The sequence below is a fragment of the Falco cherrug genome, chromosome 1 (genome assembly GCF_023634085.1).
Source record: "Falco cherrug isolate bFalChe1 chromosome 1, bFalChe1.pri, whole genome shotgun sequence".
NCBI classification, from domain to species: Eukaryota; Metazoa; Chordata; class Aves; order Falconiformes; family Falconidae; genus Falco; species Falco cherrug.
Genome location: NC_073697.1, coordinates 105,603,603 through 105,620,362, shown reverse-complemented (window position 1 = coordinate 105,620,362; position 16,760 = coordinate 105,603,603). Strand labels below are relative to the sequence as shown.

The 16,760-nt window shown below is 47.0% G+C and overlaps 1 protein-coding gene across 1 annotated transcript; it reads right to left on the bottom strand.

Moving 5' to 3' along the window:
• Nucleotides 1–329: 329 nt before the first annotated feature.
• Nucleotides 330–13,620, bottom strand: LOC102053118 (3 beta-hydroxysteroid dehydrogenase type 7-like). The gene is given in 8 exon segments (XM_055704220.1): nucleotides 330–453; nucleotides 455–683; nucleotides 686–811; nucleotides 1,831–1,993; nucleotides 2,203–2,302; nucleotides 6,493–6,601; nucleotides 9,491–9,646; nucleotides 13,479–13,620. Coding segments are annotated over 8 exon segments (1,101 nt in total). The 3' UTR covers nucleotides 330–377.
• Between the last annotated feature and the right edge of the window lie 3,140 nt (nucleotides 13,621–16,760).

The following is a 16,760-nucleotide window of genomic DNA, read 5'->3' as shown; positions in this document are numbered from 1 at the left end:
AAACAATTAAATCAGAAAGGTGTTTGCTGTGCACCATCTCTTGTCTGAACCTCTCTCTTGTTCCCACAAGTGATCCCTGTGCAGTGGTGGCACCATGGGAATGAGCGAGGCCAGCAAGCCCTGCATCTGCGTGCCCGTAGCTGCCAGAGGATGCTTTCAAATGCACCCTGATGTTTCATATGACACCTAAAACAGCTGAGTTGTTGGCATGACGAGGGTATATACGTGCTTGCAGTCCAAGAGTTTTGCTCCTTCTCTGTCTCAGTACCAGTACTTCACAGTGATTGCAAAATTCCTGCCAAAGATGTGTGCGTGTTGTGAAGTTTGGATGAAACTTGCTGGGGTGATAAGCTCTCTCCTTACCCCAAACATTCTGCTTAGTTCTTTTTGTGAAGCTGGGGGGGTTCCAGATTCCCTACAGCTGCTTTCAACCACGGTGCAGTTCTGTGCTTGCTCCTTCCAGGTGAAGAGCGGTTTGCACCCAAAATGCCTGAAGGCTTTGTCTGTCTTGTAGGAGGTGGCAGGGACTATCATGTTCAGTAAAGGCAGGTTTGGGAAAGGCTGTGGCTTCCAGAAAAGTTACAAGATAATCTTGATTATCCTGTGCAGTTATATCATTAACTACATACTCCAGTAAGAGATATGTGAGCCTGGTCTTACTGAGGGGTCCATAGAGGACACGGCTGGTGCCTGATCAGAAACCCTGTGTTTGTTAGAGTGTCATCACAGGAATACTACACTTGTCCTGCGAGTAAGTCTGGTTTCAGCTGGAAGGTCCTTGCTGCAACAACACGTATCCATGCAGTGTTCCCTGGAGAAACAAGAGGGAGGGAGAAACAGTTATTCAGAAGGAGCTAAATTTTCCTGTTTGCCATAGATTGGGTACATTGGATCCACCGGCTTCAGTGCTGTGAAGCAGGGGAAGCACTCATCGTGTTACTCAGCTGTACTGTAGAGAAACGGAGTAGTTACTCCAGACCTCCAAGATCCTTTAAACCTTTGGTCTCCCCTTTGAGCTGGACAATTAATGTGCCTTGTGATACTGGTTCACGTGAAGCAAAAGGGCAATGTTTTGTAGCGAGAGCAGGATGAATGGGAGGCAGCGCACAAGTGTTTTATTCCTGGCTCTGCTGTGAGCCTTTGAAGAAGTCACTTGATTTATCTAGGCCTGATTCTTCTCTAACAGCATTTTCAAACTACTGTTATCTGCACTTTTGGAAAAAGACATGTAGGTGTGCCGCACAGAAATAACTAAACCCCTGCATGATTTAATGGTGAGTTATATACCCCTGAAATGCATTTGACACCACAACAAGCTCTTTCTATACATTTTGTGAGTAGCTTGTTGTGCTTGCTAAAATCGGTTATCTGGTACAGCCATTTTTGGCAAGGAATTTTACAAGTAGTGTTAGTTTAATTTCTTCTAATGAGGAAGAAATTGTCTTTTCAAAACAAAAATGTTTGAAAAATACTGCCTGAATGTCTCTCTCTCTCCACTAATATGTCCCTTGAAACTGTTACCTAGAGAAAGACGGATGAGATTGCGATCCTTTTTTCCACTGACTCTTTTTTTCAGTTTTCTAAACATTTTCCCTACATTGAGGGGAGGAAAAAGAAGAAAACCCATCCCAAGAAAAACAGTAGAATGTAAACAACTGTTCTAAAAATTCTTTTAGCCAGTCGAAGGTTTGTGGTTATAAAAATATTTGTGCTCATTCACCACGCTCACCCCTCTGTCTTGGAAGATTATGGTTAAGCTGACATGTAAAATCCCCTGTGACTAAACCAGCCTGGTAGCACCACGTGCAAAGAGATCAATCGTTTGCTCACCCATGTATGTGTACTTACACACTGTGTTTTCAGGCTCCAGGTAGTTCAAGGCACCAGTCTTGGCTTTGGCAAGCAAATACAACGCTTGAAGAAACGTTGCTTTCTCCCCATACACCGTGTTTGCACGGATGATGCAGGTTGTGAGTTTATCACCGTTGCTTAGCTGTAAAATCAGGGAGGGATGTTAGTGACTGATGGATTCAGAGATGAAATCTTCCACAGTAATAAAACCTGGGAATATTGGTCTAGAGGAGTCAACATTTGCAGAGGTGCTCTGGACATTTAGGGCTGATTTGGGTCTTTCTAACCACCTCTCTCCTTCCACCCATCCTGTGCTGTAATACCAGGGGTGCTACCATGGACTTTTTTAGCTTTTTTTCCATTGGCTTGCAGTACACGTTTTTTTGCCACAGGCTTTGTCTTCCCATAAGGCAGCTCCACTGCCCCATTGTATTTGGTATCCTCAGCTCCTCTGAAACAGATTGTGAGAGACAGTGAGTGACCGTGGAGTAGAGCACGGGGCTTGGAGACATTTGTCACAGTGTGATTTACGCTGCAGTCCCTGCTCTCCAGGGACTTACCACTGGCTGTGAGTTACAGGAGATCCTTGCTGCAGGATTTGGGAAAAATAAGGCCTCAGTAAATACCAGGTGGTTCTGGCTGTTCATAAGCTGGTTTGCATGAGCATGGTGGTTTGATTTCTGACAGCTTGATTTGTTTTTGTTTACGAGTGTGATTGAAGCAAATAACCCTCTGGCAGGCCGAATGGAAAGCAGTGGAGTTACCTTTTTAAGTAACTCACAAGTGGCTGAACAAGTTGGAAAGAGCAGAGGAAGATGGAGGGCAGGAAAATGACAGCAGTCCTACTTCATTTTTTCATTAGAGGTAGAGGAAAGCCTCTCACGGGCCATGAACTAAAAGGAGAAGTTGCTGCTTAATTTTCTCACAGAGTTGATTAGAGTTGGGAGACATTTGCCAGTGATGTGCTATAGATGCAAGTGATCTCCTGGAAAACATGCAATCAGCAGGTTTGCGCTGGGATTATTCCTTCCTCTCCCCTAGCAAATTACACTCAAGGGGGAGAACAAAGCAGCAGCCCATAATTAAGGGCAAGCAGGGCTTGCAGCCGTGCTGGGGACACTTGGTTGCCATTATGGAAGGCAACCAGCTCACTAGCCTCCTAACACAGAGCTGCAAGGAGGAAAGCCCATGGGATCTAGCATGTAACTGGCCTGACAGGCCCTGAAATAATTCCAAGGAGATCCAAGAAAGTAGCTCTGTTCCCCACCAGGGTGCTGGCATTTTGTCCCAGTGGTTCTAGATAAATGTTCGTCCGTGACAGAATTTGGTGAAGCAGTTCCAGTGGGCTCTGGAGGGGCTGGGGACTGAAGAAACCTGGCTTGAAGCATCGGGAAGGACCATCCACTAGTACTGTGTGGCCACTTGCTCCCCTGCCGCATGGATAGGCTCCCTCTGCATGCTGCAGGAGACTTTCTTCACAGTTTAAAATTAATTTCCTCTATACCTTGCTCTCCTAGAGAAATTCACCCTAGATGAACACCAGGCGCTGCCAGGTATGGGGTACCCCCCACGGGGCGATGAAGAATTACCGTGCTTCTTTTGCAGATGGGGCTGGGACGCACCTTTTGGAAGGGTTAAGTGGCCCGTGAGGAGTCTTTTTGTCAAACGCTGGGTCTCAGGAGGACGAGCTCTGACTCAGGCTCCCTGTTCGACCTTGGGCAACTTGCTTACTCTTTTCTGTGCTCAGATCTTCCTGTGTAAAATGTGGATAATGCTGTTGCCTTTCTCTTGCCTGTTTGGCAGTCAAGTATCTTGTGTGTTCAGATATCCCAGCTGAGATCAGGGCTGCCTTGTGCTACAGCAACAGAAATAAATTAGGAGCATCAGGAATACAGCCTCCTCGCACACCCTGGGCTTTTATCACAAAACCCTCCTCCCCTTCTCTGTGTTTGTGGGTGATGAGCAAGAGACAAACCAGAAAACAAGCAAGACAAAAGATTGATTGTGCGTGGTTTGTTGCAAGCCTGGGAGAGGCCCAAGACAATTAGGGGGGTATCTAGAAGTTCTAGTTTTAATTGCTTTCTTTTTTTAATCCAAATTTTTTTTTTTTTTTTTTTTTCCTAGCAGAGCTTTTGAAAAAGCAGCAGCTTCACAAAGGGGCAAACCTGCCTGCAGTTCCTGGGCTGCAGTGCTCTGCTCCTGTTTGCCTTCCCCCACCCCTTCTGAAGCTTGGTAGTAACAAAGAGCTCAGCATAATGCTCTTGCTTTTCAAAACGATCACAGATAACTGAACGCTAATAAGACTGGAGCAGTATTGTCAGAAGGTATCTCAGTGGTGGCTGTCTCAGAGGGATTGAGACTGACAGAGGCATTTTCTATTATTGTCGGATGCTGAGGTGTGAGCATTATCCCTGCACCCATCACCCTGTCCAGAGACTAATCATGCTTCGTCTGTGTCAATTCCCAAGCACGTAAAAGTGAGTTAAATAAAATTATACGAGGAATGATGGAGAAGGGGGATGGAGAAAAAGGCAGGCAGGCAGGGTCATGGATTGTGAGGGAGAAGAGAGGAGCACAACAGATGGGGTGTGGACAGGGGAGATGAAGAGGAGGAAGGGGAAAGCCGTGTCACCTGTGCTTTCAGTCTGGAAAAGAGGCATATTACATTGTCTTCCAGTCGTTACTGGGCTCCCTGTTGAGACAGATGATGTCATTTTTGACTGGGGGGCTGTCCCTTCTCTCGTTTTGTGTTATGCAATTCCCTTAGTTTAAAATCAGAATCACTGGAGAATGAAGACCACGCTCTCGGGCGTTCTCGCCGCATCACGGGAGAACCTAAGTGTGTTCTGCAAAATTAGTTGAAGGCTCTGAGGGTCGGTTTGTTTGCATTTGTGGGGGGGGAAGGATTGGGAGCTGGTGGGCAGAGCGTGTTCCTGCGTAGCTCTGTGAGCGTCAGCCTGGATGGGTTTTTGCTTGCACCCGTTGGTACCATCATTGCCAGCCAAAGGACTGTCCTTGCCGGCAGGATTTGGGGTAGATTTTTCAAGATGTCTATTCACATCTATCTTTTCAGGACTAAAATACTAAGGATATGCCTGTATCTACCCTCATTTTTAGAAATTATTTAGATATGCTAATGACAAAATCCCATAGCTTTTCAGTGACACAGAGCTTCTAGTGATCATGGACACAGCTGGATTGAGGTTTGTTGCTCTCATGGATTTTTTTCATAAACCAGACATTTATTTTACAGATTTTGGTGCTTGAGCACTTTTCAAAACAACCAGGTTATGCCTTAGTTTTACTTGTAAGTATGAAAGTTAGGCTTGTAGGCCATTTCAAGTTATGTCTTAAGCAGCTTTTTCTATATGGGCTCACATTTCTAGAGCCAAAGGACTGAAGCCAGCTGTGACTGGACTGGCTGCCTATAGAGACAGAACTTGACTTTGAGCCAGTCCCCCATGCACACAAGTTTCCATGGTTTGAGAGGTCTGTATAGCTACCACCATGCTTGAAATTAGCGGGAAACTTTATAACGGCGTGTATCAGATTGCAGCTATCTCTACTTGACTTCAAATTTGACCTAAAACTTCAGCTCCTGGTCTTCAGAAATATCAGCCCTGCTCTCAAGGTGCAGGTCCTGTTGCCCCATGAGTACCTAAGGTATCCTGATGCTGCGTCCTGAGTGGGAATGTCAACTGATTGTGAAAATCAGTTCTGGATATCAAAGATCTCTAAGCAGAAACCCCTTTCAAATCATAATTTTGACCACTTGTCTTTGTATTGCTCCAAATCCCACCTTTGCCACAGGAGGTTTTCTAAAGCTCTGCTGCTTCTTCTGGGTCTGTGAGTCGGTCTTATAAGATCCATATAGAGAAGGGAGGTGCTGAGCATAATGCCCAGCAGTCTAAGGTCCAGGAGTTAGCCCTTGTAAGTATATTGCCAGGAAAAAGGATTGTGGGGGATAGAAAGGTACAATTTACAGGCCAGCTCCAGGTCACAGAGGAGTGTAACTACACATGAATACTGCAGGGTGATGTCACACCGAATGCAATCTGTCCCCTAAGACTATGTGGCCAACTAACTTTCTTCTGAGACAGTGCTAAACCAGTTTGTGCGCATGTGACTGCGTTTGATAATAGGAGCTGGGTACAAGCTTGGTAGCGATTCACTGTGGAGCTGCAAGGAGTGGGGAGAGGGGGCTGGTGACAGCAGAGCATCACCTGCCCTTTGGATTGCCTTAGTATGAGGGGAGAGCAAAAGCTCTGACCAGGATATGACTGGACCGTTTCACAAAACGGTCATAAGCATCTGAGACCTTGTCTGAAACTGATTTTGGGGCTTAGAGGAGCGGGGCTGTACGTATGGCGAGAGCCTCGGGGTGCAGCGGGTCATACACCTCTCAAGCAGCTCTTTCAGTCGGTGATATCTGCTGCTGGTCGAGTATGGGCTGGGAAGAGGTACGGTTCCTGGAAGCGAAGAGCAGCAAAGCAGGATTTTCAAGCAAGAGAAGAGGCATCAATGGAAAGGGGAACGCGTATCTTCTCCTTTGTAGCCACAGCAAAAGTCTCCCTCTGGCTGCGGTTTCGTTGCTGTTTAACCCGCAATCAGGAACGATGGAGATTATTTGCTTAGCCTTACCTGAGCACGGGCTCATGTGAGATGTTGGGTCCCACCGCAGCAGTGGAGCTTGTGTAGGCAATATATGGGATGTTCAGCGCACAGCAGGCCCTTAACACGTGGCCAGTACCTGTGGGGCAGGTTGGTGAGGACAAACTGGAACCACCTTGCCTTGATTCCTGTTGTGCAAATCGAAAGAGTTTTCCAGCCTTGAGATTCTGACTTGGAACAGATCCACCTTTTTTACGGCTGAAAAGATGGAAAGCCACAGGCGAAGGCTGCGGTTCCTCAGGTACGTTTGCACGGGAATGGATGGGTTATAACATGAGAGTAGCAGTTACATCTATAGCTATCCTGTGGCTTAATCTCCGTGGCTATTGACAACTGACTTAACTTGGACTTAATGGTTACTTAATAGGTGCTAACAGGGAGGAGGTTGACAGCCCAGCAGAGCAAAACTCCATGTTTGCCATCTTTATTGATTCACGGACAGGCTGTCAAATGGTGAATTGCAGCCTCCTGGCAAAAGCGTTTGTGTTTTAGTTGCATATATTCCTCTGTAGAAGTTCTGCAGGAGGACCATAGGGTGACTATAGGGTGAAAATCATTGCAACAGACTCTGGAGAGCTGCAGAATCTTTAATAAAGGAGCGGGCACAGCTTACAAGTCCACATGACATCCAAATGAGTCTGAAGCACGGTTTGGTTTAAGAAAGGTTGCTCTGGCGGAACTTGTGGGTCAGTGTGTGTGGGTTTTGGTTGGTTGGCTTTTGGGGAAGAAGGTGGGTTTAAATGACTTATGACTCTTTCAAGTTGATTCTGTGAGAACCTCAGTGACAACAGCATAACCATGGTTGCTTACTCTGGGGGCCTTCAAATCTGATAAGGCAGATCTTAAAGGAAGCTGCTCGTAGGGTTGGCTTCTGGAAATCTCCGCTCTATTTATACCTGGCTAATCAGGGTCTGCCCTTGAGCCTTGCTGCAGGTCTTGCATGAGAGGGCTTCTGATTTCTCTGTTCTCTTTGTTGTTAAGGGCATAGTCTGAAATTCTCAAGGAAATACTGAATTTAGGATAGTTTCAGAGGGCATAAAGCAATATGAAGACCTGGTGAAAAAGAATCAATTTACTTCTCCATGAGCCTATCACAATATGTAAAGTTAACTGAGAACCCCTGTTGAGAAACATCACTGGAAACAGCCGAGTTAAAATCCATTCAGCTTAACAAAAAGAAGATTAAGAAGTCTTTAAGTGACTAGATGGAAAAAATAATTATTGTAGAAGAGGACGCCTCAATCTAGGCAAAAAGACTATAAAAGGATTTGGCAACCAGTGCTTGAATCAGAGGAGAGAATTAAAGCAAAAGAAGTACATTTTTGCCAGAAATGTTAATTAACCATAGCCACACTAATACTCTTCAGTATTGTTATGGGTTGCTGAAAGCCATGATAGATCGCCCATTAACTTGTAGTCCTTAATTCTAGGCAGCAAGTCTTTTGAAAAGGCATAGACCAATTCGGCCACAAATTGTTGTGCTTAAGGCAGTAATTGGATGAATTTCTGTGGCCTGAGCTACACAGAGGAGCCAGCTAGAGGATTATAGAGCTGACCTGTCCTGACCCTATTTTTTTCCATTAAGTCTACAGCAGATATCAAATACAGGTAATTTTAAATTTTTTAGCTGCTATGATTTTAATAGAAAACTATGACTGATCTCTCAGTTCAAGACTTCAAGAAGTCCTAGTGGGAGCAGCAGCCCCATTTTAGGGAGGTCTACGTGAACCACCAAAGGGGAGGCAGAAATGCAGAACAGCAGAGCAGTTTGCCTGAAAATAAAGCTCCTCTTAAGACATCTCGGACTGTGCTCCTCAGAGAGACGCTCGGTCACATTGGAAAAACCTCTGTGGGTACGATTTCCTGGGAACGCCACAAGCATCTGCAAGAGGTTTGGTTTGCAGAATAGGGGAGTTGCCCAGTGTTCACCGCTATCTGTGAAATCCTCCCTACGCTAAAGCACCTTGCTCGTAGCAAGCAGACGATGAAGGGGAAGATTTCACAAAGCCATTAAAAGGCAGAGGGAACCCTCAGGCTCTGAATATTCTCAGTGCACAGGCTCTTAAAAGCATCTGGTTTTGAAAACAACTACAGCAATGAAAAGAAGGATGGAATTTAAATGTTGCCCTCAAATGTATCAGCAAATAGTAGAAGCCCTAAGCAGTAATTGAGTTTGAGATATGTATATATATAAAAATATATAAAATTCCTTCCTTGTGGTTAACAACTATTTTAGTAGCTAACAGCCCGAGGTGCCATTGGAATTGCTGGTGTAATAGGGATTTCATTATTTTTATAGCCTGTGCTTATTTCTTAGATTTATGAACAAATTTTCTTTAAGCAGATCTTGAACCTAACATGAAATCAGCTCTTGGTGATAGGAAGAAAGTGTTGTGGAGCTCTCAGTTATGCATGGCTTGTAGGTACATAATGGTTGTGAACTCTGACTATAATTAAAATATCATCACACCCTTATAGTGCGGATGCAGTTCAGCTGGTATAGGCTTGTGCTGGTTTATGTTGCAGGTTTTTTTCCCTGGAGATCCCTGGGAAAGCTGCAAGCTATCTAGAACAGGGGTTAACAATTGTTGTCCTCGTCACATGCTAAACGGTTTCTTACTGCTACAGGCATGTTCGGAATCACCTCAGTACCCTTGACCACCTAGTGAATGTTACCTTGACTTGTAACTGGGTCTAGATGTGACTTTCTGAGATGAAGCTTTAGCAGTGGAGAGGAGCAGCATGGCCTGCCCTGAGCAGGGACAGAGGGGCAGAGGCAGAAGCATCCCTGCTGGAAAGGAAAGGTCCCGGGCACCTTTCTCATCTCGTAGCAGAGCGGTGTGCGTGAAATTCAGGGGACAAGGGAGCACTAGATCAGAGAGGGTATGTTTTTTGTAGCCTCTTGAATGACTACAGCAAGGTGTGTGAATGTAAGCCTGTATTTAATTGCTTATTTTAAAGAGCTTACCCCCAACATTGACAGCTCTCATTTCCCAAAAGGGCACAGTGTTCCTGTAGTCCACAATAGCAGCTGTGTGAACAACCACGTGAACTCCCTGCATGGCAGCAAGGAGCAGATTGTAGTCTCGAATGTCTCCTTTCATCACTATCACATGAGTGGTAGCTGGAGAAAAATAATATAATCATAGATGCAGGGGAAAAAGAAAAGTACAAATCAGCATCCTCACCTTCTTGCAGAATGATGATCCTGCTTGGAAAGCTTTCTTCTCTGCAGGGCAAGCTGAAGCACACTCTAATTAACAACTAAGCCATTTGAATATATCACACCAGCGGAAAATACATCCCTACTTTTGAACCCCAAGAAGCCAGATCTGCATCTGGTTTAACTCAGCTTAGCACTTTGCCAGTTTGCATCGACTGTGGGTCAGAATAGCTGTGGCTGTCGGTGCAGATCTCTAGCACGCGTCTGAGGACAGTGCCAAGCCAGAGCAGGAGGCTGCTGGCCCAGAGCTGCAGCTGGCCACAGGACTTGCTCCCAGATGTGTGCGTGAGTGATGCTGTGCCGGACAATTTCCTTCAGATCGAAGAGCTTTAGAGCTTGCTGGGAATAACACCGGGCGAGTTCAAGGGATGTTGCACAGAGCTTTATTTAAATTGCAAATACTATGGAGGGGAAGGGAAATGAATGTAACAAGTTGAAAAATTTCATAGCTAATTCCTCCCTTTGAGCCATTTAGAAGGGCTTTTTTTCCCCTCCATTCCCCCCACCCCCCAATACCTGTTCCACACATGGCTACTGTTGGCATCTGCTACTATTTTTCTTGCTTTGAGACAGTATTGTAACATTGAAGTAGGATTTTTCTCTTTTTCTGTAGTTGGGAATAGGCCAAGAAGAAGCTGGGGTCAGGAAGCTGTACTCCTTAGGGGTTTCGTAATAATCCAGACAGCAGCAGCAGTCACAGGATTGCTTTGGGAGGGGGATGTCTCCTCTGCCCTGGGCTGGTGGCTTCCTGGGGAGCCCCGTGCAGCCAGGGATCGGAGTAGCAACTTCTGAAGGATCATACAAGCGAGCAGCTCAGGGAAGGGTCTGTGACACCAGCCGTGGAAGTGTTATGACACGGAAGCCCTCAGTGAACAACTCCCAGGACAAAGTGGTAATAGAACAGGGTTATTCCTCAGGAACTCCACGGAGGGACAAACCTCCAGGCAGTAGGTTAGCCAGGTGAGCCTTTGCTAAGAAGCACGAGAGGTAGGAAGATGCAGAAGTTTTACAGAAGGGTCAAGCCGGTTTCTTAATTAGCATAACCAAGATTTGGTGGACTAGCTCATAGGAGTTTTAATATTAAGTTAGTTTAATATTAAAGCACAGACTGAGACTAGGGTAGGAAAAGGCAGGCAGGCGTTGTCCATGCAGCAGAGGTAATACACTTGCCTGGGGGACCCGAGCACAGAGGATGCTCTTGCTGAAAGGCAGAGCAGGACCTCCATAGCCTTGTGCTGGGAGGATTTTGCTGCTACTTCATGGTGAGGGAAAGCCCGTAACCAGTCAGGTTGAAGTGTTCAATAGTCTCTTTCTCATCACCTGTCTTAAGGCAGCTGGTGCAGTTAAGACCAGGAAGAGAATGATGAGAGCTCAGCCGAAATCGGGGAGGATACAATGCTACCGCAAGAAATTTTCCAATTGATGAGGCCTGATGAGCTTTATTCAGGGCTGCTAAAGAGGTGGTGGATGTAACTGCAGCTTTATTGTGTTATCAGCTACTTTGGAGAAATTTTGGCAGCACTGGAAGACTGCAGTACAGCAAATAACACACTGGTGCTTAGAGAGGAGGTAAAGAAGAGCCAGGAAATTACAGAACAGCTTGATTTCAACCCCAGGAAATTCAGGAACACATTTAAGCAACATGTGTGTGAGCACCTGTGGGATAAAAAGGGGAACAGAAGCAGCTGACATGGATTTGTCAAGAACAAATCAAGTCAGAGAAACCTCCTTTGTTCTTATGACAGGTTAACAGGCTGTACAGATATTGTGGAACAGGTCGATGTCATCTATCTTGATTTTAGGAGGGCTTTGGAAAGCGTGTCATTCTCGTAAGCAAGAGAGATGGTCTAAGGAAGGCACACGAGGGTGAGCACAGAGCTGGCTGAATTACAGTTCCCAGGGAACTGCCGGCTGTGGTAGGTGGCTGCTCTGGGGTTCTCCAGGGTTTATTGCTGTATTTGAGTGGGTTTTATTGTTTTCACCAAAATCTGGCAGATTTGTTCGTTAGCTCAGCAGATAACATCAGACTGGGAGGGACTCAGGGTACGCTGGAGGATTTAGAGTACGAGCTGAGTGTAACTAAGGTAGTCCGAAAAACCTCCACAAGGTGACATCTGATAGGGGCAAGGAGAAGTTGTTGGGCTCAGGAGGGAAGAGGCAGCAGGTCTTCGTGAAAGAACGACGCCGGGCCAGGGCAGCTCAGGAGCTATCGCCTGTCAGTGGGGTCTTGCCACTGTGAAAAAGGCATGACCGTACTGACGGGTACGAACAGGAGAGCAGTTTGCAGGATGGAGGAAATAAACCCATTGGTGTTGCTCAGCAGTGGGAAGGCCACAGCCAGCTTCTCCATCCCAGGCTCAGTGCCCCTCTTCCAGAAGAGGAACGCCAGTGCCCACAGACAGCACGTGTGAGCTGTGGGGGAGGGAGGAGACGTGAGAGCTGCTTTAGCTTAAAGGAGAGAGTAGTACGGGGTGGCAGGAGGTGGCTTTCCGATCATGAAGGTTGTTGTAAAGAATGACAGTGTTTCACCTATTCTACCTTTAAGGCTGGATGAGAAATCAAGGACCTAAACTGCAGATCAGACCGTACCAGCAGTGAGATAGAAAAACATCTGTCGGGAGGGGAGGTGGTGGCACAGCTGGTTCTGCCTTGGGGCAGAGGGACAGGGGCTGGGATGGCCCCGCGGCGCTTCTGCCTCATTTTTCTGCGATTTGCTGCGCCAATCACAGACCTCTCCTGGAGCACAGATTATGGCACCTCCCTAAGGTTTAAACAGTTTTGTCTTCAACTATGGGTGCTTTTAGGGCAGCTGGCTACCTGAAGCCTGGGGAAACCAGTCTGGTGAGTTCAGCTGCCAAGGGAGGGTTTCTGACACGGGTATTTCCCTGGGAGTCTTTTAACTGGCTTTCCGTGTCTCTCCTTTCTATTGATCTCTCCTAACAGGTAGGATCTCCCTTACGTTTTTTTCCTCTCTCGCTCAAAGCAAGGTGAAGGTTTGGGCCATCAGAGAGGGGGACCCAGCTCGCCATTAGCCCCGCGGGGCCACCATGAGCTGCATCATCGGCTTGTTTTGTGAGGGTATTCTCGAACCCAGTAAAACAGGTTGGTTTTCCCCCAACGTACCTCAGTGTAATCAACCATGGTGAAAAAATCAGAAGGCAGCTCTCTGAATATGATCAAATAGATTAGTATCTTTGTGTTTGCTGAGACCCACCTCTTCCTTTTTTATGTGCAGCACAGTAAGGCTACTACAGGTTTCTCTCTGTTATTTCGGTAATTTGTTTTACATCCCTGCTGCAGATGCTGATCTTGATTCTGTTATTGTCAGGGGTTTGGGGTTATTTTTCTCAGAATTGGTAACTGGTTGGAGCGGTTCAGGAACATGATTTTTTTGTTCCCTTTGCTGTTAGACTGGTTGAGCAGGGACAAAGCGGGTAGCCAACTGCGCATGTCGGGTACTCGGTGTGCACGTTGCTCCTTACAACTGATCTTTGAGTGGGGACTTAGATCCTCCTTGTGATATATCTCTTGGGGTTACACACTATGGATCTGTTTGCTTTGATTTACCTCCTCTGCTGAAAAACCTCTCTGTGCTGGAAATTATTCTTCATCCAGTCTGTTTAATCCAGGCTCCTACCCCCCGTGCCTGTAACTGTGGCATCTCCAACATAATACCAGCTGTCTTGAGAAGGGGTGTTATGGCTGCTGAATGAAGCTGATGCACTTTTCTTACCTGTGGTGAATTTTTCCGCTTCTCCTCTTGCTACTGAATCAAAGACTCTGACTTCTTTGATGTAGTCTTGTTGAGACGGGAGCTCTACGATTTTCTCCCCAGTAAAACCACATCCTCCTGTCACCAGGTAGATGACCCCCATGCTCTCTACCCGTTTCTGAAGATGTTTTTGTGGTTGAGGAGTAGAGGCAAGGTTGCTGCCAAGATCCCATCATGCACTGTTAATCTCTCAGCCAATATGTTTTCTGAACTAAGTCTAAAGTTTAACCATCATATAATGTTACTGGCTGAGTGTTAGCTCCATCCAGTTATATATAAATCAGGTTTCCATTGGCACAGTCACACGGGTGCTGCCGCAGACACACCAGTGCTGCGTACAGGCCAGTTCTGGGCTCTCTGCCTCAGCCTTTCCCTGCGACCATGGTAGCCCGTGATCAGCAGGGCACCTCCAGCTTGCCCTGGTACATGTCTCAAGTCAGTCGAAAATTTTGACGCCAGAAATTTTCCATCCTGGAGAGCCCTGTCCCACGGGTTGGGCTGTCAGTCATCGTAGCCTGGGTCTCTCTGGGTGCTGCACAGAGCTGGTGTGCACAGCACTGGTCGTCTGCAACTTTGTGATCGCTGATTCTACCAGTTTGGTTATCTAGTATGGCTCTCCTGAACAAATTCTTCTTTGAGTGGGAATATATGTATGTACGTACACTCTCTCATATAGGGGAGGAGAAAGCCATTTCAATTTGAAAAATGTCTTGGAGTAAAAGCTCTACCACATCCTTTGGCAAATTGTTACAATGGTTAATTATCATCAGCATTAAAAGAGTGCATTGTTGTGTTCAGTGCCAGACTGGCTGAAATACCTTTTTCTTGCTAGGCTGTAAAGAATGTGTGCTATTCAGTTTGTCACTTGGATAAAAAAAAAAAAAAAGGGATCGGCTTTGTTTAAGGGTGCTTGATCCTGTCCTAGGACTGGGGTGTGGGGAGGGAAGACCTGCCCTCCTGCACAGCCTCTGCCTCGCTCATAAAGAGTCTCAGAGATAACGAAGTCAGGCCGACCAGCCACCCGTCTCTCTTCGATGCCAAGCAGTTTCCTTAAGCCTGGAGTAGTCCAGTGTTTTCCAGTCCATCTTTGAACCAACTTGTCACCATTTTTGGTGAGCTGTAGACACACTGTCCTAACAGAGGTAGCAGTGATGCATAGGGTAATGTAATCTCCCTGCTTACATTTTCTTTACAGTACGTAGAGTGTAGTAGTTGCCTTTATGGACACAGTATTGCTTGGGAAGTTTAGGATTGGTTTGTTCCCGTATCAGGATCACTGCTTTCCCCATCCCATTCCCCAGCCTGTGAGCAGGGGTTACCGATGCTGACTCAGGCTGCACTGGGGTGGGGGTACTCCTGGCAGCCCTCCCCCGGCCACATACAACAGGCTGAACCCTGGAGAGCCTTTCCAGCTGCTTGAATGAAGAAAATATTGTTGGAGCCATTCTTATTGTAGTGGTAATGCTTGTCTGTCTGTATCAAGTTGTACAGCAACTTGCTGCCGAGCATGTGGTTAATGAAGAGTTAAGGCAGTGCATTCAAAGTGTGTTTCATTTTTGAATATATAATTTTCTTTTCATCGACTCCTGCTGGAAGTTCAATCGGTTCAACTCTGCCATTGATTCTTCTTGGGCTGTGTTCAGCGTTAGGAAAAGTCCTTTCCCCTTGCTGCGATTACAAGCAGCGGCCACAGTGGTCCAGAGACCAACATGGGCCTGATGCTAATTTGGTGCCTGGCAGACCAGCACAGCCACAAACGTCCCAAGAAATTAATTTAGCCTTTTATCCGGCAACCCCAATCTGTACAGCAGTGATTAACAGAACTGCCTTCCCTCAGAGGACTTTTTGCAAGGATAAATATATCAGAGTTGGAGGTGTTAGACGCAAAAACCAAGATAAATACACCCTGAGAGACCCAGAGAAGTGCTGCATGGGAATGTTTGGCACCAAGTAACCTTGGGATGTCCTCCTCAGCGATGCAAAAAGCTGTATGAAGTAGGGGCCTTGACGCTGTGGACGCTTCTTAGCGTTTACAAGATTTAGCCTTTGCTATAATACTGCTGTCTGCATATCTGCAGTGTAATCTGATCGGTAGGGGAAAGGAACTGGCTGCAATTTACATATCTCTTGGTTTTGTTAGGATATAAAAAACAAGTTCAGAAACCAGAACTGTCACATCTGTGACGGAGACAGCCCAGGTCCTCTCCTGCAGCCAAGGCTCTCGCAGCGTAAAGCCTCCCTTTGCGCACCGATGGGCAGCTGCATCTAAATGGGTAGCTGTCCCCATTGTAGGAAGGTTAAAAAAAAAGAAAAAAAAAAAAAGGTCCCTAACCACACCTTCTTCTAACAGTTTGAATTGTCACAAGAGGTGACAGCTCTGGAGGGTCTCCATAAGCCCAGAGGAAAATTCAGAGAACCTGCAAGTGGGCAAACACAGCTGCTTCTGGATCAGGCACCGGGGGATCGCAGGGAGGGGGCCCGGGCAGCCCTTGCTGTCCCAGATGAGCCAGCTCAGCTTCCTTGAGCTGCAAGGAAACAGGAGGAAGGGAGGCAAGTTGCAAGTAACAACAGATCTTAATTTACGCTCTTAAGCACTGCGGAGTTCTCTCTCTGGCTGCTTCTCCTGCTGCAGCCAACCCGTCCCCAGGGTGCCCCAGCTCAGCGGAGGGGCAGCGGTGAACCCCGGATCCGTCCTGATGTAAAACTCCCGCAGGACCAGGGGGGCTGTTCCTGTAGGAAGACTTGGCCGTACCCAGGCAGCGCATCGCTCTGCAGAGCAAGGCACGGCGCTGCGAGGCGGCCCTGCAGGCTCACCCAGCCCGCTGCAGGAGGTCGCTGCCTCGCCACGAAGGCGCAATATGCCCCTGCACTTGGCTGGTGCGGCCAGGGGTGCAGAGCAGTGACTGGGTACGGCCTGGAGACAGAGCTCGCACCTCTGAGGCAGCAGTCGGGCTTGCTGACGCCTTGCTGCTACCTGCAGAGGAGTCAGTCCCACCGCGGGCAGCGAAACTGTCAGGTTTGGCTTTTAGTGAACAACAACGGCCCTTTGTGCCCCCCTGCCCCACAGATGACCAGCGCCATCAGGGCGTTTGGGAACAATCTTGGTTTTGGAGAGACATGCAAACATACATGCAGTCGGAGAAAGCTGAGATGGCAGGAAAGGAAAACAGGTGCCCTAATTTCAGGATACGGTTAGCTTGAACTTGCTTTGAACTTTGTAAATACAGGACACCTGACATCATA